This window comes from Sylvia atricapilla, chromosome 4 (genome assembly GCF_009819655.1).
Source record: "Sylvia atricapilla isolate bSylAtr1 chromosome 4, bSylAtr1.pri, whole genome shotgun sequence".
NCBI classification, from domain to species: Eukaryota; Metazoa; Chordata; class Aves; order Passeriformes; family Sylviidae; genus Sylvia; species Sylvia atricapilla.
The window spans coordinates 50,376,079-50,403,290 of NC_089143.1; the positions used below are offsets into that span (position 1 = coordinate 50,376,079).

At 40.8% G+C, this 27,212-nt stretch overlaps 1 protein-coding gene across 1 annotated transcript in view; it reads left to right on the forward strand.

Annotated features, from left to right (window-relative positions):
* EMCN (endomucin) overlaps positions 1 to 27,212 on the forward strand; it is a 53,011-nt gene that overhangs the window by 18,303 nt on the left and 7,496 nt on the right. Inside the window, exons 3-10 of the mRNA XM_066317876.1 lie at positions 481 to 579; positions 973 to 1,101; positions 8,047 to 8,169; positions 13,986 to 14,018; positions 16,742 to 16,813; positions 18,383 to 18,478; positions 20,155 to 20,179; positions 21,198 to 21,259. Of these exons, the coding sequence (XP_066173973.1) occupies positions 481 to 579; positions 973 to 1,101; positions 8,047 to 8,169; positions 13,986 to 14,018; positions 16,742 to 16,813; positions 18,383 to 18,478; positions 20,155 to 20,179; positions 21,198 to 21,259 (639 nt within the window). The remainder of the gene's footprint in view (positions 1 to 480; positions 580 to 972; positions 1,102 to 8,046; positions 8,170 to 13,985; positions 14,019 to 16,741; positions 16,814 to 18,382; positions 18,479 to 20,154; positions 20,180 to 21,197; positions 21,260 to 27,212) is intronic.

The following is a 27,212-nucleotide window of genomic DNA, read 5'->3' on the forward strand; positions in this document are numbered from 1 at the left end:
TGATCTGTAAGCTGTGTTCCCATGTGTCACTCACACTTCTTTATGGAGATTTTACATCCCTCCTCCTGCTAAACAGGTATGCAGCAAAGTGCTGCTCAGAGGGGCAGTCCAGCAGCACAGGGAACCCATCTATCCACACCAGGCTCTGTTCCTCTCACTTCTTCCCTTGGAAGTCAAACCAAGCACTTCTCTATAACCCCCAAAGATCATGAGCCTCTCCTTTAGGGGCTGGCTGGAAAGTACAGTTGCTACCTTTCAGTAGGCAATTGCAGATTGTTCACAGGCCAAACCTCCCCTCTGAAACCAACCATATGTACTTTGAATCCTCATTCAAAATGTGTGGGTGATAAAGCTCTGTGAGGGCCAGCCTTTAAACAGAAATTCACTGCCTTGGTAAGAGAACATGGCTAGAGGAATGTGATGTTTATTTAGGCATGATAAAATAAATCCATAATGATGTGAATGCTTTTCTTGCAATAGTGGAACCTGTGACTCTGAAAATTTCACAAAGAGTGGCATTGGCAGCGACAGGGCTGACAACATCTACAGTCGAAGCTACAAATCAAACCATCACAAGCAGTAAGTGAAAATCTCCAAGTTAATTGATGCTGTTCTAGTGGTCATTGAGGAAATTAGGCAGCAGTGACTCTTGGTTTGGGAACTTGTTTTACACGGAGTGTACTCTTTGGTGAAACCTTACAGGTGTGTGCAGGAGCTTCCTTCCGGTCAGGCTTAAAAGAAGCTCCAAGCTACATGTCCGAGCTGTATTATCACAGGCTTGTCTGCAGTGGGATGACCCACCTATGGGACAGGCAGTGGATTTCAGTCAATGGGGCCCTGCTACTGTTGATCTTGAATTCCAATTAAATATCCTTTTGATAATCTAAAATTAGTCTGCAAGCAGGTCAGTAGGTGTGTTCCATGTGTGTTTACAAAATTGAGGAAATAAATTGAATGTCTTTCCTGTGTTAGGCCCCATGCGCTCTTCACCTAGTACTACATCACAAACAAAACAACCAACCATCACAACAAACGACAGTACAACAAAACAACCACCAGCAGTGACTGCAGCAGGAAGTACAAGTCTCAACACAACAAACAGTAAGTGATGACTTCATTGAGCCATTTCTGAGTCATTGTATGCTACATTTCTGTAAAACTCTGCAAAACAGCAAAAGGAGGTCAAAAAGAATAGTTTGGTGGTTTGGGGAAGCAGAGACATTCATCCTACCATATTATATATCTTTAATGAAGTTTGCCCTGAAACCCTCTACAAAGAATATTGTACCTTTAGTTTGTAATGGAGGTGATCTGAAGCTGTTACACAGGATGTTCATCTCCCTGTAACTGGGAGAGATATATTTGGAAGGGTTTAAATTTTTTACTTTCTTCTTTGTTTGTTTGGGTTTTTTTTCAGTAAGTGTGAAATAAAAAAAAAATATTTTATGTGATCAGAATGGTGTCAGAACAACATCCCTTTGTTTCTTATTTTCATATGTGTTACAACACAATGCTTATTATTTTTCATATTTTTGCAAATCATAGTTCTGAAAGAGAGGTAGTACTAATTACTCTGCATCAATCTAAGGATATACTTTTATTTCCCATAATTCTTCAGAATAACGTGTGTTGGCCTGGAATACCAGATTGGATTTTAGAAAAAAAATAATGAAAAGACCCACAAAAACAAACAAACAAAAACCCCAAACGAACAAAAAACCCCACAAAACCTCCAAATAAAAACTCAACCGAACAAAAAATCAAGTCCACATATCTAGGAAAGTAGTTGGATTAATTTTATAAAGTATAGTAACATCCCAAAGGAAGTGAGCAAACTAAAGATAAAATTCAGTCTTCCTTGTCTGTGATATGCACTGTAAATGTTTGCTACAGTCTTTTGATGAACCAGAGCTTTGAAACACACAATTTTTTTATTTTTAATTGACTACAAAATTAAAATAAATACTCCAGATATATACCTCAGCAGTCAGTGATACACCAATGCACTCAGAATTGATGTTTAGAGCATACTGAACCGTTACAAATTATAAGAATGTGGCTTCTCTTCCCTTGGCTTATTTGTCTGAAAAAGTACTCCTGTGGAGCAGTCTGCATGCTTTTTTGTGAAAATTTTCCTTTAAAGCCACCCCTCATGTACCCAAGCCTGCTCAATTTCCTGGAGAACTATTCCCCTTTCACTTCATGGTTTCATTTTCTACTGATGCAGCTTTCCTGCTGTGTGTTGTGTAAGAAGTGGTCTGATTCTCAGCCCAAAATATTTGGGGTTTTGTCTTGGCTTTTAAATGCCACTGTCTGTGAGTCACAGAATACACACAGCCTGGCCAATGCATGATCTGCTCAAAGTGTCACCAAAGGACCCAATGAATCTCTTAACACTTGGAACTGTGGCACTGCAGGCCTGTCAGAAGCCCGCAGCATGGCACGTTGCACTGCGGATATAATTCCTGCTCCTTTCAGTTTGGCAGAGGTTCCTGGCTTGTGGCTACCGGAGCAGCACAGCCACCTGGAACTAAACCTTGGTGACAGGTAGAGCTCCCGGCAGGGGAAGGAAAGCTAATGAGGAAAGGCATGCCTGCCAGTGCAGCTTAGCTCCAGCCACTGCTCTGAGCTGAAAAACTGGGGCTGGAGGTGTGATGGGACTGGGCAAGAAGCTTTCAGCAATGTGCTTCATTTCCATTCCTCTTGCATTTCCCACCAGCTACAGTTCAGTCCCTAGCTACTTTGTGTTGTGATTTGGTTTTAAAATTCCTCATTTAAGCTAAGCCCTCCTCCTCCCCCGCCTAAACTTGTGGTATAAAAATGCTTGGTAAATTAACCTAAAAACAGGGGTTTCCTGCCTCTCAGTCCCCTTCGTAAGAAGGAAAACTGGGACAGCGTGTCCAGGACATTAGAAATACCCGGCATTAAAAAAAATTGTATCATCGATTAATGCAAAGCTAGTACTTAGAACTATCTGTATGTGAAACCCAATTTTAGCGGGTTTTTAAAGACAAAATTTTGGTCTACATTTCGAGAAAATCATAGCCTTGGTTTCAGCAGAAAGGAGTGGGATGGGGCACAACATGTTGGGACGAGACGTGGCACTGGGGCTCTGTGTGTGTGACCAGCCTTGCAGAAAACCCTCAGATCCCTTGGCCACCCTGCGGCTGTGGAGACAGCCGTGCCTGCGTTTCCACCTCAGCACGGGCACAGCGGAGTGTCCCTGGCTTCATTCCCTGTGTCCTCCCAGCCCGTGCCGCCACTCCGGCAGCAGCGCCGGGCTGCGGGAGCTGCACTCCCTGAAGCCAGCGCCGGCAGCACTCCTGCTCTCAAAACCGACAGGGGAGGAAAGCTGGCTGCTGTCTCTTTCACTAGCACTCTTTTCTCCCCTTTTTTGCACTGGCTGTGTGAAACTGAGGCAGAAATTGGTGGTGCCTTTATTTCAAAATTTACTTTACTTCAGAATTTACTTTTGCTACACCTGATTTTTAATAAAAAGCTCTGCTATTTTGTAATGGAAGTCATCCCTTTCTTTGCTTCAATCCCTGCTGAAAGCTTCAGCAAATGATTGCATTCACACAACGGAGATTTGACAGGGCTTCCTGTCTCTGCTGCAGTTTCTGTGGCTGCTGTCACCTTTTATTATAGATTCAGGAAAAGCCCCCGGTGTTCCATACACTGAAATCTAGCAAACATCTTTGTCCTTTATTTTTTTCAAACTTCAGTGTTCTTTTCCTCTCAGGCCACAAATACAGTCTCTCCTGCTTGCCTTCCTGCCTTCCTGCCTTGTTTATTGTATTAGAAGCCAATATTAGACTGGTCCCCTTGGCCGCCTTATTCATCAATATAAGGTGTCAAATCTAAGAGCTCACATTAATCAGTGACCTCACTTGTGCGGTTCAGGCCCTTAAAACAAGAATGTGTATGGTGTCACACCACAGAAAATTGCGTCTGCAGTCAGGATTTCATATTCTGGGACACTTGAAGTTATCAAAGAGAATAAGAAATGAAATGCAACAAAAATTTCTATTCTTCCCCCCTTGGACATGGAGCAAGCACCTTATGTAAGATCAGTATTCAAGGTGTTATGTGACATATAAGAGTGGATTTTTGGCTGTTGTGTTTCTGAGTTATCTCATGCCACTTTCCTGAATGATGATATATTATGGTGCAATAGTGTATTAAATATTAAAAAGTGACAAAGGGAAACAGTGGAGGATTTTTTTTTTTTTACTCAAACTACTGGTAATTAAAAAATAAGTTTTGCTTCAGGAACACTATGAGAAAAGCATTCTTGTAGCAGGTATTGCTAAATTTTCCTCAGTTTGTTAGCACATGTTATAGGTAAACACTGGGTGTGGTTGGCTGCTGAGACATTTTATGCAGAGAGAAGTTTTAAAATATGTATTTTAAAATACTTAGGGGTTTTTCTTACCAGAAAACATAAAGCTGAAGACAGCACATGCAATCAACTATGGATGTGAACATTAAAAGTAAGATCTGTTTGGTTACCCCACTAGCCAATTTTCGTTCCTCTGAATGGGCAAAAATGTCATTGGGATTGCTACAATGGGAATTTTCAAAGCTTTTGTGCACTCAGTAATGGAAATGGCTTTCCAGGCTACTGATTATGGGGGCAAGGCCTGTATGTGTGCTAATGCTAAAAATACTAGCTCAAGGGAAAAGCTTTAGTCTTCCATTTTAAAATAAGCTTTTGTGCTGGTATTTTAATGTGGTTTGGGTGGAGTTCATTTTACCCCTTAAAAGTGTTTCCCAGATTGATTTATTGGTGAAGAAAGGTTTCAACACACATAGAGGTGTCTACATTCTTTGCAGAGCACAGAGCATATACAGGGTATTTGTGGGTTACTTGAAGCATTTTACAATGTCAAAACTAATTAGGTAGCAGCTTACTGTAAACAAAATTTAAAGTACTGTCAGGAAATGCCAAAATGTATGTGGATTATATGTAGGCAAAAAGTAGAGTAGAAAACTAAGATCAAATGAGGATATGTGTCGAATTTCAGCTGGGTAAAGAAAATGAAGGATTTTCAAAGCATAGCTAGTAAGGAAATTCCTGCAGCTCAGACAGCAGTTTTGCAGGGCAGGTTCAGGTTCCCTGTTGTTGATTCTTCCTTTGCCAAGTACGTGTTAACACACCGCCATTTATCTTATCAAAATATCAGCAGGGAGAGCTGCATCACCACCAGAGAGTTCTGCCGCTGCAGCAATCATCCCCATTTGGACAGCTATTTTACGCCCTGTACTGCTTTACCATTTTCATTCCTAATCAGCTGTTGACAGCGCACCCCGATCCGATGGTGGGAGCGCTTTTGCAGCCGCCCTTGTGCGCCGCGCTGCTTTTCTGCGAGGCCAGGCCTCCCCCTGGCCGCGGGCAGCAATCCGCGCTGCAGCCGGCTGAGGGAGGCGTGATGAATGACTGCAGCGATGTGTCAGCGGGGATGGCAGGGCTGAGTCACCGAGCCCGCGCTCCGTCCCCCGCCCGTTCTCTCAGCGCGGCCTTGCGCTGTCTCCTGCCGCCGAGACCGAATTAAAGCTCGCACGGAGAGATGAGTTACGGGATTTACCGAAAAGGCACATCTCTAGCGCGCGTTCTGTGCAGTACGTGAACAGGGCTGGCTATGGATGCTTCTGTTCCCGCAGGCTTTTGGTGCAGAAGCTGTCTCATTGCTGAATGTGCTGGTGGTAGAGCCTGTGCTGTGCATTAGGCGTGAGGCTTGGATGCTGCTTAAAAGCTGCTTCAAAGGCGCAAGTCAGCAGAGAATTGGGTTGCTAGGATTTAATCTTGCAGCGGAATTAAGGGAGCCTTGCCCAGCAGGTCGCGTTTTCCATCTTGGAAGCGGTGAAACTGGCACACGGATTTTTGCCCTGCAGCACATCTACTTTACCCCTTGACACAGGGAGCACTGAGCCTGTTCTGCAGTCTGGCAAAATAAATGCAACAAGCTTTATGCCAAGCCCTAGATAAAGGTGTAAGTCATACCTGGTGCTAGCTGGGTCACTGGGAGAATCTCACCCAGGGAAAATTTAAAAAAAAAAAAAAATGGAAATGCCAGCATCCCTCCCCTCCCAATCCCCTGCCAAGGCATATCCAGAGCACAGCCCGCGTTCCTGAGAACAATCTGTTCTCACAGCTCCCAAACACAAGAGGAGCACCCGTGGCTGGGTTGCTGCCAGGACTGATAGCATGCGTGGAATGAGTGATCCCCATGGGAAAACAGCCCTCTGTGGGGTTACAGCGTAACTGGCTGCCTCACTCCTCCTCTCTCCCACACACCTGATTGTTTTGCAGTGTTCACAAAGCATACTTGTGTGTGAGTGTCCCTGCACTGTTATTCTGACTAACTTTTCATTTTCCCATGCAATCCTTTACTATCCCATGACAAGGGAGCCACGAGATAGTTGCTGCTACTGCTACAAGCCTCTGCATCTTACAGGGATGGAGGGAGGCACCTCCATTTGGGTTTTTTTTTCAGTTTTTAAAAACCAATCTCAGATTAAAATTCAACATATAAAATTTGAGTCTGAGGCCACAACAATAAGAATCAAATATTGAAAAAGTTTGCTTCTAAAGATTGATTCAAAGCTTCCATTAAGAGAATGTAGGAATTGTTAACATTCTGAGATCCTTGCACTATACCATAGTAAAAAATGAGTAGAGGGGATTTTACACTCCTCTCTACTGCAAGTTAGACTTGTGTATTGATGGGGTACAATGATGAAGTTTCTGAAGGAAGCTCACATGAAATTCTGCTTCTCATCACTGGAATCCCAGTGGAAGTTTTAAGCACTTAAGTTGTTTTGTATAATTTTCATGCCTCAGCCTTGAAAGACACCATCCCTGGCTGCCCAGCTTCTCTCAGTTTCCAAAATTACATGAATTTCCCTCTCTCCAGGGGCCTCAGCTCACTCTTTCTAAGCTTATTGATTTTTGAAGCTTGCCTTTCTAAGGTACTGCACTCAATGAGCAAGAGGGGAAGGGAAAGGCCAAATTAAAGGTGTGTAAGTTTTAGCATAGGGAGCTTTGAGTTCTTTGAGAGACCAAACTGGTAATCAGTTTCTAGATAAAGGGAGTGATGAAGCATTCCTCCAGATTTACATATTGCATGTATGTGATGTTGCTCACTGACTGAAACATGTCTTAAAGTTGTTTTAGTTCCAGTGTTTAAAATTCATATGAAGAGGCACTGAAAACAGTTTATGGCTCCGTCACCTCTCTGATTTATATTAGACAAGAAGTATAAGGTTACTCTTGGGCACCTCTGTGTTTTATTCAGTAGGCACTCTCTTGCCTGTTGTTCTTCTGAGGTTTGAGTACAGACATAGGAATTATGGGCAGTGCTGGAATATCTTAAGTTATTTCTGGTCATTCAGTGACCTTCAGTTCCACGGGCTCAGGTCATGTTCTGCACCATTGTCTTGGCCTCACCTTAGGTTGTAAATCTGGTGACACAATAGCCTTGATCACCTGTTGTCTGAGTGAGAGGAGAAATAAGTCAATTTATTTTTCATACATTTCATACATATTAAATATTCAGGTATATGTTGTTTCCTAGGTCTTAACAGCACAGAATGAAATAATTAACTCTTTGCTTAATTGCAATCCTTAAACTTTATACAGTATCACATTATGTGACAGTTGTAACTGAAGCTTGATTGATTGATTGATTTTAAAATGAAAGAAAATATAGAGGACAGTAAGTTGAACTTCACTCTTCTGCTCATGTTGCTCGTGCAACACTCTAACTATTTTAGGGTCTCAATTCAGAGCTCTGGATTGTCTGCTGGCACAGATATGAGGTGATTTCTCTTGCTACAATGTGCTTTGAAGGTGCCTTAGCTATGCCAGTAGTAACAATTCCATAGGGATGGTTTGTTCCTTTAGGGGCAGTGACCAGAATATGTAGTGCTCTCTTACCTTAAGTCTTTTCTATGATGGTCAGAGCATTTGTCTAAGGGATGGTCCAGGATCTAAGACAATGCCTGCTCAGGTTCCTCTTACCTGAACATCTCTCTCGTTTCCAGCTACACAAGCAAATGGAACACAATTGGCACAAAATGAGAATTTGGGTCCTGCACCTACTACAAAACTGTCTTTTTCTTCTACGGTGTCTCCAGAAAGAAACATTTCGGCTTCTGGAACCTCAGGTAAGTCTTGAAAACATACACTTTCTTGCTCTATACAAGCAGGTAAAAGGATGCAAATAATTTTGTCTTTTCTTCAGTTGCTGTGCATTGCTCTGGAATGAGAACCACATCTCCTTATTCATATAGGGTACACTGTCATCTAGCCCTGAAGTTATGTTGAGTGATGGGTGAACTTCCAAACATGCAGCCGAGATAACATGGTGTCATTACAGGAGGATATAAATTACAAGTGATAATAGTAATCTTCACATATGCTGTGTGAGGTCATTGTGTAGCATTGACTGTCAGAGGAGGTCGTCAAGATAAATTCCCTGGCTGCAAAGCGGAGGAGACAAAGGAGAAAACAGCTATATTTTTGCAGTTATTAAAAAAATCTGGAGAGAAATTTAATGCACATTACCAATTAAATGATGTTGTTAGAAGCACAACATGGTTGCATGCAAGGTCAGAAATACATTAATTCTTCCCAACTCCAGTCTAGTTTGATTGTTTTTCTGGGTGTGTTTTGGTGTATGCATTCACTAAGAAACACTGTGGTGAATGCAGATGCCAGGTCACATGAATGATCATTTGTTATACTTCTAGCTGGCTTAACTCTCTTAGGTTTTGAAGAATCACTTATTCAGGTTTCCTTAAGGTCCCTTGGGCCTTCATTTAGTACTAACTCTTAGCTACATGTGTGTAAATCCAACAAGGACACTGTCTTTGTTTGCATATCCCTATTATTAATAGCAATGTTTAACATCCCCCAAGGGATACAAGACTCTTTTTGCAACCCCTGGATTGTGTTTGTGGGAGATAAGCACGTGTGTGATTTTTCCTCATAAAGGATAGAATTGGATATAAAACTGGAGCAATATCATATGCTCACTATACACTGAAATGCTTAGAAGCATGCAAAAAAGATTATAAGCATTTTAAGGAAGTTAAAGTCAACTCAAGGCCACTGACTCAGAGAGAAGTCTTTGCAATTATTTCAATAATTCCGTTCCCCATAATGTATATACTGTGACCTGGTTACTTGACTTTCCAGTTAGGTTTCTTGTCTTTTGGCAAATATAGGCCTAGTACAGAAACCTCACCGGTGCTATACTTCAATAAAACAGTAAATTAAAACATTTTTGATTAAAAGGTCTCTCACTCAGGTATATACTCCAAGTTAATATTCATTTGTAATGCATATCTGACTAAGCATCATGTGTACTGAATTACCTACTATGCTGTGCATTCAATTACATTTTACATTTAAAATTTGTCAAGAAAGTTTTACAACCTTTCTGGGGTCCATTTGCAAAAATCATCATCTTACTCAGCTTACTTTGCTGTAAAAACCAGTAAATCTTCTTGAGCTACCCAAGATGCCAGAACTATAATTGCCTGGCTGAGACAGAAAGAATCCATCTATCCAGGGGCAGTCAGTCTAGGTATCATTGGCATAGCCAGTGCCCCGAGTTCCCATAAAATAAAACTGCCATTTCAAAATCACTTCTGCCTGAACCAGGATTTCCACACTATCACCTTTCCTGTCTCCTCACAGCACCAGCACCTTGCTTCTTTCTTGAAGCTTGTATATACAAGAAATCCTCTTTTTCACCCTGACGTGGTAGGTATCCTATCCCAAATGGTTAAGCCTTAGACCACCCTTGCTCTCTTATTCTCTGTGTGTGTTAAAAAAGAAAAAATGTCTTGGTTCCTTCTAAACAGATTTATTCTCCTCTGTGCAGTTGCTCAAGCCCAAGGGAAGCCATATGCTGCACCCTAATAACTTTAAGGCAATGCAAGTGTGAAACCTGTTGTTTCATCCTGGGCTGAGACTAGAGGAAATGCCACCTCTCACACTGCCATTAGATTATTTATTTCTAGTTCTCCAGAATTTCACATTCAGGGGCTGAATGCCTTTTGTTCACCAGAGCAGGGACTGGTGTGTGCCAAGGCTGCAGCCCTTGGGGGATACAGTAGCTTGCAAGCTGGAGGTATCTGAGCCACGTCTTCTGTGTGGGAGCTCAGAGGAAGGCAAATTAATGTGAAATGGATCCAAACCAGAACATTTCTATTTGGTGTGCCCAACCAAAATAATCCAGCTGGCTAAATATGTTTAGTTTTGAGACCATTTTCCATTTTTAAAAAAAGTGCTGTTTTGGTGAAAGTTTCCTTTCTTGATGCAGAAAAAGAAGAAAGCACATTTTGCAGAGAAATTTCCAATCAGCCATATCAAAAGATCAGGGTGTGGGAGGAGTGCTACAGAGAGCTGGAGAGCGACTGAGATGAGTGGGGGAGCCTGGGAAAGAATGTGTAGGAACATCAGAGAACAGTATTGCTGTATTAAAGGAAAGAGAAAGCACAGCTACAGAGGAGGTGCTGCATAGTTCTCACCCAGGCTAAAGGAGGCAATAAGGACTGTTTTTAGCAAAGAGAGCAACCTGCATGCGTGCCATTGGCACATGCACTTCTCTAACTTTGGCTGTCATGTAGAATATACCTCCCATTCCTTCTCCACCTCCACAGAGGATTGCTTGCTAATATTTAATTTTCTCCTTTTGTTTAATTAATGAAAATTGGAGATTAGAGTCTAAATACATCTGAGAAACTGCAAGTATTGTGGCTTTTTATTCTGTGATCTAAACAACGAGAAAAAATCCATGAAGCAGTATGAGCTTAAGTTCACCCAGCAGGGTGGTAAGATTAAATGATCTATTATAATAAACTGTCAGATGAATCAACCTGCTTCATCTATTGATATCTTTATTGCACTCCTCCAATTATAAATCCTACTCACTTGATTCACAGGACACATTTCCCTAAGAAAATTTTTTATGAGTAAGACTAGTAGGGTTTGACTCTTTCTGTACACAAACTGCAGGATTTCTGGATAGTGATATTAGATAAAAAATTACACACTGTATCTTCAGCTCCTTCACAAAGAGAGAGGCACAAACCCAGAATTTTCTGGGAGATGGAAAACATAGCAAAGCCTCAACTAACACTATTACAGGTCTGTGGTGTGGTCAAGGCAAGAAAGGCTTTTTCAAGTTTTTAATTTTGCTTTGATTTATATTGTGGTATATCCCCTCTGAGTAATCAGCCAAATGTATTCGTTTGTTTTGCCAGTGAACACAGTTGGATGTGGCTGCACTCCAAAAACCAGAAGTAGCAAACTGCAGGGTATCCAGGCTGCTTAGGTAGCGGCTGTTGGAGAACAGAGTGGGGAGAGTTTAGTTATTGGTCTCTTTCTCCATCTGTCGAGCTTCTCACCAGTGCTGAACTGACTCAGGCAGGCGATTTCAAATCAAACCATGGTCATGAGCCAAATTTTTTATCCTTGTCCTCCTTACAGCACAAGGAGGAACGCAGCACAGCCAGTGTTGCACACCTTACATTTCATGATGAATCTGGAAATCTTCCCAGATTATTTATGCAGAGCATCTTGCTTGCAGCCCCAAAGGAGGTAGCAAGCTCTGTACAGGCAGCTAGAGCAACTGCAGTAACTGTTACCAAGTGAAATGTTGCTTTTCCTTCTGTCCTTCTCTTTCTGGAGAGCAGCAGCCTGTGAGCCTGCTCCAGAAAGGGCACTGGATGGTTATTTAGAAAACACAAACTGAAAGCACCTGCTGAATCACTCTGATAAGCGCAGCTTTGTTCGTGTGGCAGGAGTGAGTGATCTCTGAACAGAGGGTGAACCAGCGCCTTGCTTTCATACTGGAGACAGGGAGAGAGAAAAGCATGAGATTTTTCTGATTTAATTTTTCATGCTCCGGCAAAACCTGGGTGAGATACCTTCTGGAAAGATGCTAGTGCAGTTGTTAAGAAATAACAGAGGCCCAGTGAGAGAGAGCAGGTGGCTGCTGTCATGTTTCCTCTCTGGGATAATTTCTGCTGTCTGGGTTTATTGAAGAGGCAAGGTCTGACCAGAACAGCTGCATGACTTTTGGTTGTCCCAGTGGGTACTGAAGCACATGTCCCCCAGACCCTCCTGTTTGCAGAGACTTATGTCACCTGCATTCAGTCTTTGAGGTGAACTTTGGTATCAGTCCTGGGCTTCATATGCTTTTTCTATTTATTTATTTATTTGTTTTAATTTGAGCCAAGATGCTTCCACTTGTTTGTAAAAGTGAATGTAAAGGAAAATGTTCAATTATGTTATAATATTGGAGCTCATTCAAAGGAAAGTTCCACAGACTTGAGAGACAGTGTTCAAAGTGATTTCATAGAGAAGTGACCTATTTGTAAGAATTGACAAAGTCTTCTGCCTTTCTTCAAGAATATGAGCACACAGGGCCTTACAGTTTGCTAGTCTGCCCACACACTGTGTGATCACATGGTATTTTTATCATGGCATCCCACACCTTATAGACTGAAGGAAATGCAGTATTCTGGTAATAAGCAATCATATCATATTTTGATGTTTCCTGAATGCCAGGTGTGTATCCTCCTGCATTCTGTACTGTGTTGTTCCTTTGACAAGTGATTTATAAACTTCCTGAAGGCTTTTGCTTGGTTTTGTTGGTAATGTTGCCCAAACATGCTATAAACATTGCCTAATGATTCATCACAGAGATCCTCTTAGAGCACAGTGATATTGCTGTTTGCAGATGGATTGATGAGATGACAAAAAGCTTAGGAAAACAGTCTCCTCTGCATTCTAGGAAGCCAGAGTGAGGTAACTGTATATATTCAGGATACTTAGCATTACAAATATTTAATATGTTCAAGAAGAACTCTTACTGTTGACTTTTAAGTACTTAGCTTTTCAACCTAAACATACTTTTCATGGACATTTGTGATTAAAATACAGTTTAAGTTTTGTCACATGTACCATTAGCAAAAGCAGTTATTTGCACCCCAGTGGCGGAAGTGATCCATGCTTTTAATTATGTGTAGAGAGAAGGAAAAACAAGAGCAGCATTCTGGTTTGCAAATAGTATGTTCACAGCAATAGAACAATGTGTGTTACAGCTCTGCTGGTAGGAGCTGTCTTTGTGCAAAGCACCAGCCCACAGCACAGAAGGCGTAGTGAGGGTAAAAGAGCGGATTTGTGCTCCCTGGGGCAACTGGTTTAGAAGAGCCCTGCAACCTCAGTTGTAGTCAGGGAACAAGCTTAATGCCTGCCTGGAGTTACAGATGCCTTCATGATGTTGCCTCTCTGATCCCCCACCCTGACACAGCTGGGACACAGAGGGCACAGCCATTCTAATTTCCAAGCCTGCCACAGTCTAGACAGAAGGAACAGCAGCATGCTAACAAAAAAATTACACTGTGCACCAAAAACTTGTGAAGTAGCTGGGGGAAGCTGACAGTAGAGTCAGCAAGCATTGTGCCCAGTGCTCTGTAAGGTCAATTTCTTCCTCATTACCAGTGCCTCTTGCTTCTGCTGCTTGGCAGTCTGCTCGCCAAAAGCACCAAGACAATAAACAAAGATTTCTTTTTAAAGGATTTTACGACTCTTGAAGATGTGTCTCAATTAGTTTCTTTTATTAAAACACTTACTTGTCAGTTAAATGTCAGCTATTCACTCCCAGGCACTTTTTCGGTTTTGGAAGGAGTTTTTAAGGAATGTATCAATTAATTCAGGATTTTCTTCTCTTGAGCAGAATGACAACCTAGCATAGGCTGGGCTTTTGATTCTGCTCCCATCTATAAGGCACGGCTGGAGACTTTTACATCTCAGACTTTCTGGCCTTGGGAACAGTGTAAGCATGTCACTTCTGAGGCAGCACTTTTTGTGGGGGTTAATGAGCATGTTCCTAGACTCTGACAGTTTGCATGATGCGACATCTAAAACAGATGCTAATAAAACTGTTCTTTCTGTTTTATTGCAGACCTTCCCATGATCTCTCCAACAAATTCAACAAGTAAGAGCTGTAGAGGAGGTTCTATGCACACTGATGAAAAGGGCTGGTGTGGAATGGGAGAAAGACAGCCGGAGAAAAGGAAATGTTCAGGGAGCAAGAAGGATCTGGGGAATAATGTACCTGAAACACAGTACAGAACAGTGGAAGAGTGATGTTCAGCTTGTAGCATTGAGTAATTTTGCTGTGATTTCAACTGAATACCATGTTGGATTAGCAGATACTGGAAAAAAAACAGGGTGGGACCACAGAAAAAAATCAGGCCTGGCATATTACATGATGCAATGGGAAGCTGTTATAAATAGAGTGTTTACCAAGGAGCTTGTTCTTGTCAGTGGCTCTTGTTCCTCATCCTGTAGTCAGAGGCAGTAAGTCCCGGTAATGCAAGTTTCCTGTGCTAATGAACCAGTATTGTCCTATTTTCCTTTCTCTGGGCTTATCAGGAAACAGTCTCTACTATACTGTCCCTGCAGTTCTTGCTGCTGCTGCCTGCAAAATCTTGGCCCTCCTGTTACCATGGTGGATATATTTCTCCAATTCTCTTTTATTCTGGTCACAGATTATTCCATAACTGGAAAATACTTTCCAGATCCAAACAAACTAGGCAGGAGGGGCTAACTTGTGAGAAACTTCATTGAAAGAAGTGGGGAAATGAACTTAAGGTTTTGGTTCCTTATTCTGCTTTATTCGGTAATGTTTCTTTTCAGCTGTCATATTTCTTGTTGATGGCTACAAGTAGTTAAAATGCTAACCTATGGATTTTTCTTTCTTTCATTACTCACGTCTTGGTCAATTAACAGATAACCAGGAAAAAAAACCAAAAACAGTGGAATTCAGTCCTCAGTTTTTCTCCTGAGGAGAGACATATATCTCCTGCACAAATGCAGGGATACACATTCCTGGTTTTCAGTGCAGTTTGTTTCTGTTGACATTTCCAGTCAGTATCCAGGGTAACTCATTGCTGTGATAATTGCCTGCTTGCCCTGTATATCATGTAGTATACCAGATAAGGTAACAAAAAGGCGGTAGTATTTCCTTGGGAAATCTGAAGCAACCACATGGAATTAAGAATGCATAGGAATTATTTTAGTCACTTGATGATGGCTCAGTTTCCAACCTTACATTATCACCCCTCAGCAGACAGGCAGGAAGGGAAAGAGAAGTTTCTTTCTGCTTTAAAGAAACAGTGATTTTTCAGAGGTAAAGTCTTGGACAATGATTGTTTCATGCATTATAGCATCAGAATGTCTCAGCTATGACTCTATGGTTTAGGCACCACACAAGCACTTCGTAAGGGAGAATTTTTCTCCGAGGGGCTTCTGTGTGTGTCCAGACCTATGAAGGTAGAAGAGTGGGGAAGGGGGAAAGAAAACAACCACTAAAACATTTTTTAATAGTGGACATGAGTTTAAAATCAGTTTTGCAAGGAAGAGGTATTTCTACAGGGTTAGGACAAACAAAACCTTAATTTTTACTGTAACTCCATGGATTAGAATTACAAGTACTGCCTACATAAAATTTTCTGTAAAAATAGGGACATGTCTTTCAGAGACTTAGTAGAAAAAAAATTGCATTCTAGACCTCAAAATGGCCAAAAGACGTTAGTTTCTGTGGCTCAATTAATTTCATAGCTTGCACCCTACAATTTGAGCCCTCTTCTGTTCTTGGGAAGAGGAAGCATGCAATCCTACAGGTGTGGATTGTGAGTAGGTACCTGACCAACAAAACCTCAGTGGCTGCCATCCCATGTTCTCACTACTTATATATGAAGCTATAACCTCTGCTAGGACCCTTTTTTAACAGATCACCTTCCCCAGACACCTTTGTTTGAGGGCCACTTCTGATGTTTAGACAGGCAATGGAAATGCATGACCTTGCATCACATCTGTCCTGCCCGTAGCTCCTTCAGTGGCAGTGAGCACTTGTCTACTCAAGCCTCCATCCAATATGGAACACAATCCCATGTGCTATGTGATGTACCTAGGGAAATGCCAATGTTTGCATTTTCTGTTTCCTCTCTGGAAGTTCAGTGACTGTTTTTTAATAGGCTGTGTGCAGCAAGGTAATAAATATTTTGCCCTGTTGATACCTGACTCAAATTCAGATTAGCACCTGAAGGTAGAAATGCTTTAAACCCAGCCCTAAAAAATGTCGCAGAGGCTCACAACATTGCTCTTCCCAAATGGGGCAGAGAGCAGGCACATTCCTCCATAACAACACTCAAGAAACTTGCTCTCTACTAATATTGCACCTCTTCAGACTCCATCTACTATTAGCACTTTTTTTTTTTTTTTTTTTTTTTTTTTTTTTTTAATTAGCAGGGAAATATTTTGGTCTTTCTTCTCTTCTCTTGGAGGCAAGTCTAATTTTCACCCTCTTTCTTCTTTTTTTTACTTGTTAAAAATTCTCTTGTAAGTACCTCTTGAAGAGTACCACAACCTCCTAAAAGTGAAAGAGTTTGTAGCTCATAACCTGTAAGTGGACAAGCAGAGGATCCTAGGGAAATCTGCACCTATACCAAGTGCATGTTTCTTTAGGCCACACTTTTCCACCCCTCTTGCCAAGTTATCCAAGTATTGTTGAGAAGAAATATAGATGTGAAACACCAAGTGAAGCTCCAGAACTGGGGACACAGTAGTCGTTTTGGGAGGGTAATCCTTCAGAGGGAGTTGTTTGACAAATTCTGGCAATACATGTTTACCTGAAAGGCACTATTTCTTTTGCAGAGGCAAATTCTGAAAGTCCTAAAAGCAGTTCTGGAAATCAGACTCAGACTGGGAGTGATATCAGCTATTCTAGTGAGTATTCTTACTTAATTGTCCGGCTTTTGAGTTTCAGTTGATCAGTTTTGCTTTTGATCAGTGATTGGAGTAGCAGACAAATGAAACTGGCAGTTTTATTTCTAGCCTTACCAGACTTAGGCCCTATTACAAGCCAAATTTAAATGGTGGTTATAAAACTCCTCTCAAAGACAAACAAAGCTCAGTAAGTTGACACCGCTCTCACAGAGAGCTGTAGAGCAGCACAATTATTCCCAAAGACTGATTCAAAGTGGTAAAATTGGAAAAAAACAAACAAACGAACAAAAAAAGAAAGTCATTCCCTATTGTCGAAGACACAAGGGAACATATGAAAAAGTTGTTCATATACATGTTGCACACATTATATGAATGTATATTGTTGTGAATGTATGGTATGAATATATTATTCATATTACCATGAGAGAGAAGGTCTAGGAGACAGTCTTGGGCAGATTCTTTAAGCACTTGATATTTGTGTGATGTGCGCTACTTAATCTTTCATTTTAATATTATGCATCTCTGGGGCAAGAGTGTTGCTGGAGCTTTGCTATTTCTTACTCAGAGTACTGACTAAGCAAAATATGTTTGATGTTTTTCCCACTGTAAACTGTCTCTCTCTAGTTTCATAGATGCACAGACACACCTATATGAATGTTAAACATTAATTGCATCAAGAGCCACTGAATGCAGCCTCCCTTGACACAGGGCTTAGGCCAGCAGGCAGAAGAGTGCCTGCTGAATTTGAATGTGGCAGGTTGCTGCCAGAGAAATGATAAAAAGGGAGAAGCTAGGCTTATATATTTCCCAGGGAAAGCTTCTCTTCATTATATAATTCTTTCCTTTTTTTGCTTCTTGGCTGGGAAACACCTGTCAGGAAATGGCAGATGGTGGGAAATAATAAAAGGAAAGAAATGTCCTCGTTTTAAAAGGAGATCTTGCATTTTCTATCCCTGGTTGTAAGTGTTGTGGAGAGTGTTACTGAATTATGTAATTCCTTGATGTCTTTCTGGGTGCACAATGTTAAAAGCAAAATAATTGCTTCAGACAGGGTGTTTTTTTGGGGTTTTGGGGTGCGAGTTTTTTGTGAGTTTTTTTGTTTTTTTGAGTTTTTTCCCCAAAAAGAGGAAAAAATAAATTGCATGTTTAAAAAAATTATTTCTAGAGCATGAATTTCTCACAAAAACTTTGGAGACCATCAACACTGGGGTTGAATTATGAATGTTTTCATCAAAATTATGGTGGTCTCAATGGAGCAGGTGGTGAAACCTTGTTCTTTTACTGAAAAAAGGGGAAAATAGTTCCACAGGGTAGCATGAGTGTCAGAGAAGGAGTAAGGGTGGGAGAAGGAAGAAGCCTAAGTCTTCCCTCCACAAGGTATCCAAGCCTGAGGCTCAGTGATTGCAGGAAGAATAACAGGAGCAGTAAGTTACCCTCTCCAGAGAAATGGGTGATGTTTGGTGAAGTGGAGCTGGAGGTGCCTCTCACCTTAGTGTGTGCAAGTACTTATACAGAGAGGCAATGTAAGTCAGAGGCGGCACCCAAAATTATGTTCTCCCTCTTTTGCAGATGTGATCTTGCCAATTGTCATCACCCTGATAGTCATTACTCTCTCTGTCTTCTCACTGGTGGCTTTGTACAAAATGTGCCAGAAGAGTACTCCAGGTATTTGGTTTGTTTTCTCTGCAGGGCAGGAGAAATCAATGTGCTTTTTATTAATAAAAGATATCTTTTGGATTACCTTAACCATCACTGTTGAGGTAGTCTGATGGGAAAGCTTTTTGCATTTTGTGTTTTGCCTAAAGTTGGAAACTAACACTTCATTTTCAAAATCAGTAGGAAGACCAGTGTGAGCAAAAATGATTTTTGGAGTATATATAATGCTGTAAAGCTTTTTGTTCATGCTTTTGCAGCTACAAAGAGCTAACAAACACCTGTGGTAACACAGTCAATCAGAGAGAAATAGACAGTGAAAACTGAATTTGAAGATATTCAACAAAATCACTTTATTTTATCTTTCTTCTAGAACAGGCAAAGAAATATCAGTGGGTTTTTTTGGGATATACCTGATACATACATACACATGCACACAAACACACATGCACATGATGCATGAGTAAAATTTTCCAGTTACAGTATAATGTGCATAGAGCAAAATCCCTGAGCTAACAGTATTTTCAGAAATAGTCATTTTGACAGAGCAGCTAAAGTCAGTATCTGTTTCTCTGCTGTCCATTAAATACTTAAGATAATGGATTATAGTTCCATCAATGTTCATTTGCCAAATGTTTCAGGGTTCCCCAAGTAGACCACAGGTAAGTGTAAATTTCCATTAAGTGAAAACCCAGATCTGAATCCAGACTGTGGTTTTTCTGTCCCTGTGAGCTGGCATGAGTTAGGAGACCTGTGCAGAACTGTGAAATCACCAGGCCTTGGAAATACAAAATCACAACAGGGTGTTGAAGCTGTAAACCAAGACAAACAGTGTGTCACAACCAATTTAGCCAATGACATGGAAAAACAGACCCAGATAAACAGAGGAAGGTGTGATCCTTACTAAGGAAGTTATCAGGATATTCAGAGTCAAGACATAAAGACGTGAGATGAAGAACATTTCCTTTACCAGCCTCCCTATGCACAAATGTCATCAGGCACTGTATTAGCAAATTAATTTGGAAGATGTAGATATATGTAGTCCTTCCTGTAGGATTTGCCCAGATCTATTCAGTCCCCTGTGCTTAGTGCCATGGAGTTGACTCCGTGTCTCTAATGTAACCCCCGGCCCCTTCCATCTGCCCACACTTGCACATAAGCATAAAATACATTCAGCATATGATTCATTTTGGAGACAAACCTGTTCCTCATCGATGGGGATGACAAACACTGTTCTCAGACGTCATGCCAGGCTGTACCCCCAGGGGGTACAGCCTCAGAAACACCCTTGTTCCCTCAGTCCCCTTACCCTGTATCTTTTAGCTCAGCTGTTATGTACTTGAGAACCATCGCATACTCAAATCCTCTGTGCCAGCTACCCAGGGATCTGGGAGCTGCAGGGAAAAATGTACTTCTTTTGTGCTCTTGGACAAGTCAAATGTCATTCTCCCTGGTTTCCAGAAGTGTCGGTACAAGCAACATCAGTTCACTTCCATAGGTGATCAGAAAAATAATTTCTATTTTTTATATATAATTACTATTCAAGATGGTTGATTGTGTTTATGAACTTAATGCAATACTGCAAAATTGCAGCTGAGCCTTCTGCCAGCAACTGCAATAGCCATGTCTAAATGTTTGGGATTTGAATTCCAGCAATCAAAATGATATTAACCTTTTTCTTCTTCCAGAGAGACAAGAGAATGGCGCTGAACAGTAGGTTGAATCCTTTTCATTGCTTTGAGATCTATCACAGGGCACTTTGGATTTTGCATAGGATTTTCTTTGACCTTTCTCTGTTTAAATATAGGAATCAGTTGCCACCCCAAAGAGAAATATCCTGTTGAAAGTGCTGCACTTGTAGTTACTGTAGACCTGTTTGCATGACAAGCACCTGTTTCAGCATGGATAGAAATGTGGTGACTCTCAGCTGTTTTGCAGTTCATCCTTTTGAAATGGATGAACAGCTTATGCTGTGCCCATTGGCCCAGTCTTTTTTCTTTTTTCTTTTTTTTTTTTTTTTTTGCCCCATTGATCCCTCTTCTCTACCCCCACATCTTTTCCCACCCCCCTTCTTTTGTTCATGGTTTCTCTCTTTTTAATGTGTTTCCTTTTTATTCTGTATTATTTATATATATATTTATATTTATTTATATTTTTTTTATATATTTCTCTTGTTCCCCCTTATGTCATGGTCCTCTCTCCCATCTTGTTTCCACTGCACCATTTGCATAGCCTCAGTTGAAACAGCAGTGGCATAAGGAGTGTGAGGAGAGGGAAACTGAGAAAGATCTGTTGGAAGACACAAACTAAAGACCATTGAGCCTGGCAGTGGCTGCTTGTATGACCAAGAGCAACATTTAGGCTGCTGATTTACTTGCTAGCCCTGATTCCCTGGACATCTGAAGTGGTCCTTCTTTGCAATTCAACATGGCTAAAAGGCTTGCATTGACAGAAAAAATATTACTCCTTTTCTCCCAGATGTACCTCTTCTGTGAAGTCCTAGATTAAACCTGGAGTCATGAAACTTGATTTATTACGTGTTTTAAGAGAAACGCGTTTTCAGAGATGTTGGTATATGGTATTTTCTCCCACATGACCCCATGCAAAGCCCATTTTATGCCTGCCAATTTAGACTGGCCTAGATGCTGCCTTCTCAGGTCCATAATCTTAGAGTTTTGTTTGGATAACCAACATATGTGCTAACTGCTTAAATGTTTTCTGACTTCAACAGGGCCCAGTCAGATAAAGAAGGAGTCAAACTTCTGTCTGTGAAGACAACTTCTCCTGAGACTGGTGAGTATTTCTTTTGTGTGTATGTCTGTTTCTCTCTCTGAGCTCAGAGATGAACAGTTTTTGGGATGTCATTTCCAATAGCAAACCCATCTTTGGTTCCTGTCAGGTTAAAGTCACTGCAAACAATTTCTCTACAGACCAAATCCCCAGACTGTGATCCTATAGAGCTGCAATGAGCTGTACTGTGAGTGCTGTCAGTATTTGGGAGTGGGAAGTATGACTGGTTTAGGAAAATATTTTATTTAAATCATTGACGGTAAGTGATCTAGCTAGGGATGTTCAGGAGTACCAGTGATTGTGGTATTTATCAGCTAGATCTGGCTGTGCTGTACAAGGAAGTTTGAAGACTGGTAATATCAGAACCATAGAATGTTTTGAGTTGGAAGGGACCCTCAGGTGAACTTAAGTGAATGGCCCATGTGAAGATCAAACCCACAACCTTGGTGTTATTACTATGTTCCAACCAACTGAGCTAATATCCTAGGGCTCAAAAGGTTTGGGAGTATGCTGTATGTAATCAGGATTCTGTTGCAGTTGGTGTCAGCAGTGTTCTGTTAGCCTCGTACTCAGTCACCCTTTGCATTCAAAATCCTACTCTCATTGCACATCCTTCTGTTCTGTGCTTCAGGTTCTTACAAAATCTATGGTAAAAAATCCTAAAGGAGCAAAGGTTACTGATAATATGAACAGAAGAAAGAAAAATCTCAAAGAAAAGAGATGGACGCAGTTATAAGTTCTGCAAAAAAATGGAGTGGCACAAAATAAGACTGAGGCAGAACAGAATTCTAACTAATCAATCAAAACCCCTAAATCTCTCATGGTAGAGCTAGTCATGGTGAAACTTCACGCCTTCACCCAATGATTTCTCAGTCATGGAGGTCCCACCTCATCTCCAAAAGTCCTTCCAGAAAAACAGTCCCTTACTTTCCACTTTTTAGGTCTAATACTCTTTTTTTGTTTTTAAGCTTTTTGGCCATCTGTTCTCCTATTGACATTTCTGAGGCTGACCAATAGTTGCTCTCTCCTTTTGTTCAAATCCTTGGGAGGTCCTCTGAAATACAGCACTTGGTCTGAACTGTCTTCTGCTTGCTGGAGAGGCACAGTTTCATCTCTCCAGCCTTCTCTGCAAGCCCCAGAAGCTTTTGTGCAATCCAAGAGACCAACAGGGCATCTCTGGGAGCCCTTGCAGCAAACCAGAGTCGTGCAAGGTCCCCGTGGCCTCTCGACACAGAGTTAGGGGCTAGAGGGGGAGAAAAATGGCATGCTCCATCACAGGACATGTCATTCTGTCCCACTGCTGCTGGGTAAAGGCAAACTACACTTTGGAACAATAGAGGCTGCACTTCAGAGCTTCATGATTTGCAAAGGGTTTTTTGTCTTTGGCTGTTTTTTTAAAAAGTATGTCTTTGGGGATAGAACTTCTGGCTTTATTTTGAGTATGAAGTTATATATATGTTTTCTTAAGATTATACTGTTTTTTTGAAAGCTGAATGAAGTTAGAAACTAATTAATGGATGTTTTTTGATTGGTTTTGCCCCCATCATGCTATTTCAAAGAGAAAGTAATTTCATTGACAGTAGTAGAATTGTTTGTGGTTTACAGGAGGGTAAATGGGAAAAGACACAGGCTCACAATTTTTTGGTTTTTTCTTTTTCTACAAGATGAGCTCTGTTGCCTGTTAGTCAGCTACTGGTTCACCAAATATCTGAGCATCTTCCATCCAGAGGATGCTTGATATTCTTTTTTACTGAACTATGATGTCTGCATGCTATAATTAGAAGGATTGAGTCATAACCACTTAGAAGACAAGATTCTTGCCCTCTTCTCATTAATACAATTCATATTTAAACTAGCTGCCATTTTCACTTGAATTCTCACATCGTTATATGTTTCAAAATTAAACATGCTTTCACAGAAATTGAAGTCCTGCTTTTGCCTAGGTTTTTAAAGTCACTTTACTTCTTAAATTAAAAGCACTCTGGCAGAGGGGTCTGTTTCTTCCAGAAATATTTGTCACTCATACAGGTGTTTTAAATATGTTAGGATGTCTCATCATTTGAATCAGATTGACTTGCTTTATTAAAAGCTCAGGCATAAAGGCAAATGTTTCTCATGGTATAGACACAAGAACTGCCTGACTCACGGGCCTTCTCACAACCCCTGATGATAATTGCCCTGCATAAAACTTTTTTACGAGTGTTCTTTTTCCTTGATCCAGCTGTTTAGAGTACAACTTAGTATATTGTGGCTGTCTCTGTATGTACCAACAAAATGACAAAAAAGTTGCTAGTAGAAAGACTGAAATTATAAAGATCTAAAGAGCAGCCTTAACTTTACAGGCAGGGCTGCATCATCCTCTCACTATCAATAGGCAGCTCTTCCCTAAGGTCTGTCCATATCTACATTGTAGTTCTGCTTTGATATGTATTCAAATTAAGCTTTATTAAAAGTATATTTTGGGGTTTTTTTCATTTTTTCTTTTCATTACAAACAAAACACTTCGAGATTGTGTAATTTTTTGTAAAATAAGTGCAGAACAAATAAAGACCTACAAACTGTTCTAGGAAGCAACCTGGAAAGACCCTGTCTCTGTGTTGTGCATAGACTTGATCAAAGGTTATGGTGAGTTTAGTCTTGTCTTCTTTTATCTGTCTAAAAACCATGCCAGCTGCACATAGCTGAAAGAGATGTATGTGTCCAGAGGGCTGTTTATCCCATCTGCCTTGGACATCTATCTTGGGCTGACCTGTGGCAGTCCATTGATTCCTGAAGGATCCAATTTTAGGACTTCTAAAATTAGGTTGTGAATATAAAATGAAAGAAAAAGAAAAGACTCCTTTTTCAGAGGCACAGCTGAATTAATTTTAATCAAGAATATTATTTCAAATAAAAACAATTAATGTGAAAGAATACTGGAAAAGAATAGTTTTCAATTAAGCCTGGACTAAAGTAATGGTTTTTAATAGAGTAGTATTATCAGGAAGACTAGGTAAAATAGGGCTTTAGTATTGTCATTTTTTATAACTCTTCTTAGAAAGATGGAATTGCTAATGGCTTTGACCTCTACAGCACAACTAGTATAGAATGTATGTAAAGTATAAAACCAGAGAAAACTAAACTAGACTCAGAAAAATTTTCATGCATATTTGTCAGTGAACTGCAACACCTGATGCAAGATAGGTGCCTGTTCTTGCATCTTACTTGGAAAACTCCACTTGGATAAAAATCATCTCAAAAGTTTTACACTAATGTACAAATGCAGAAATTATGGCAGCCATTTCATGTTGACAGTACAGGCAAATTTAGGGTGGCTCTCCCTAGGGAGAATAAGTGATCTTTTACAATACAGTGGTCTAGAAAATCTACCTGCAAAAAATATTTATTTGAGATTCAACATAGCACACAGAACTGCACACTTAGCTTGTCAGTGATAATTATATTTCCTGAGAATATAAGATGAAGGCTTTTAATTGATGACTAAGAGATCAACACCATCAGCCATGAGGTTAAAGTATGGCCTGTCTTTAAAACAGACCTAACTTTTTCTGTAAGGATTCTTGTGTATTACACTGAAAAACAGCAAAGGTATTGACCACCTTTTTAGGACTGAAGAAAAATGTTGAGAGATGAAAATTTCTATTACAGAAAGGTTGGTGAATGGAAATTTGTGTTAGGCTACTCCATACAGGTGTATGACATGTGATAGAAGCATTGATACCTGAGTAATGACTTCAGAATTTTCTTTTATGGCCCTTCTAAAGGGTAAAACGTATTCTAAAGCAAGTAAAACGTATGAAAGGCATTTTTAGTAGAAGCGCAGCAGTTCAATATTCAATGTAAACCCTAATAGGTGTGTGCAGGTGGCATCATATTTCAGTCATGTTAGGTATAATCCTGGCACCTAAGCATAAGCTGATCCAATAAAGCATGATTTATAACCAGACTGAGCTGTTTTGAGGTGAAAGGGTAGGATATGACTTCCTTGGCTTATAGAGATATTGCCTGCTCTGAACTGAATTTGCTGAAAGGGTGTTAAATGTATCAGAGCTGAGGTAGCTCAGATTTGGGTGAGGCACCTGAAATGGAAAGTGGCTGGAGAAGGATTTGTGGCACTTGTCTGCATTAGGGCTTCCCGAGGCACCCATTATGGACAAAAATCAAAAATTCAAGTGTTGCTACTAAACAGAGATGGGAAAATGTATCAGGCAAAGATGGATATTTGGGAGACACCTAACATGTTCCATTTGAAACATCTTGTACTTACTGCAATCACATTGGAGAAAGAGATCAGTTAATACCTAGAGGTGCTCTCTGATGGCAGTACAGTGCAAAGATAGCATGAACCAAGGAAGCAGGAAAACTTGCCTTCTCCATATGCTCCACACCTCTTCCAAAAGCTGCTGCTGTCCAACAGTAATGATGGCCTTAGAGCTGTTACCTGCTGCTTCAGCTGAATGTACCTCAAGAAAACCTACTGCAGTGCTGAGGCTTGGACATGGAAAATCCTGTGGTGTTCTGAAACAGTGTGGTCGGATGACAGTGTCTTCATCACTGCTTTCCATAACCCTCCAAATGCTGAGACTCATTTGACCCTCAAAATGCTTTTCTGCCTCACTCATCAAACCAGATGTGGTTTTGGTGCAATGGGACAAATCAGAAGCTGGTGCAGACCTTGTTTCCTGTTATGCTGAGTACATCTGAGCATGGGCCGTGGCATTTAAGAACGTAAGAAATCTTTGGGAACCCAACCCAAGGAATTTTACCCCTGCGAGGGGCATAACTCCATAGTGGGCCATGAGGTTTCTGGACATGCGTTGGGACTTTGGCCTCTTTCTCATCATGTCCAGGATCTGTATGGATTCTTCACCTAGGAGCAGGTGAAGAATCTGAGTCATTAGATGAGTCACTCTGTCGATGAAAATTCCCTTCCCTCTTCCACTTACTTGCAAGACAAGCAGTTTAGGTCAGTGAAGAGTAGTCTGCTGGCACACTGCATGCTTAGGAGCGGTAAATGTGGGTGCTGCTGCTAATCTAGGATATGATATTGATTATTTCTGTTTCCTAGTCTGAGATGTAGTTTCAGGGTCTTACATTTTTTTTCTCCTGCATGTAGAACACCTATAAGTTGCTTTATAGAAGTGTGCCCTTGCAACAGAGAAAGGTATCAAGTACCTCCTTCCCTTTCCTTTTCTTTCTCATTTGCTGATACTCTGTTTTTTTAACCTTGTATCATATAATAGCCTGAAGTTGTGTTTCTTTCTTTACAGAAACTGTAGAATAAACTTTCTTAGCTTGTGGTTGGACTCTGTTTATGTTAACTCACATCACAAAGTTCTGACTGCACACACTTCCAGCTGAAACTTTTGGACAAAACTGTTGTCAAAAACATAGTCAAACTGTAGTCAAAATAGCATGTGTTTCCTTCTGTATTTCTAACTTGGTTTGTGAGCTGTGCATATTTTCAAGGGTTTTAAAGCAGTTTCTTACATTCAGCCTGCTGAGGGTCAGGTGATGTTTTCCCCTGTGCAGCAGTTGCTGACTTTCCAGCCTGCGGTTTTCTGAGATGCTCCTCGTGAGGGAGCCACCTTCTGCCCTTTGCTGCCCGTTCAGCAGTAATTGCCTTCCTTTCCTTCACCTGAACGTTTCCACACACCCTCTCTGACACAGTGGGTTGTTCAGATCCTTCTATCGTGCTGGCAGTGGGAAGGAGCAGTGTGCAGGAAAATGGTGGTGTGGCAGGGGAGCTGCAGCACATTGCAAGTGCTGGACCCACTGGCCCACAGCAAACTCTGCCACTGGTTCCCACTTAATGCTGTTCTCCAGCATCTTTCTTTTAGTTCAGTGTGGTAAAAATAGACATTTTGATTCCTGTGTCTGCAGAGGTAGTTTTATACTTTTATAAAAGATTGGCTTCAGCAATCAGATTTTATGAAAAGCTTGCTTTAATTCTTTG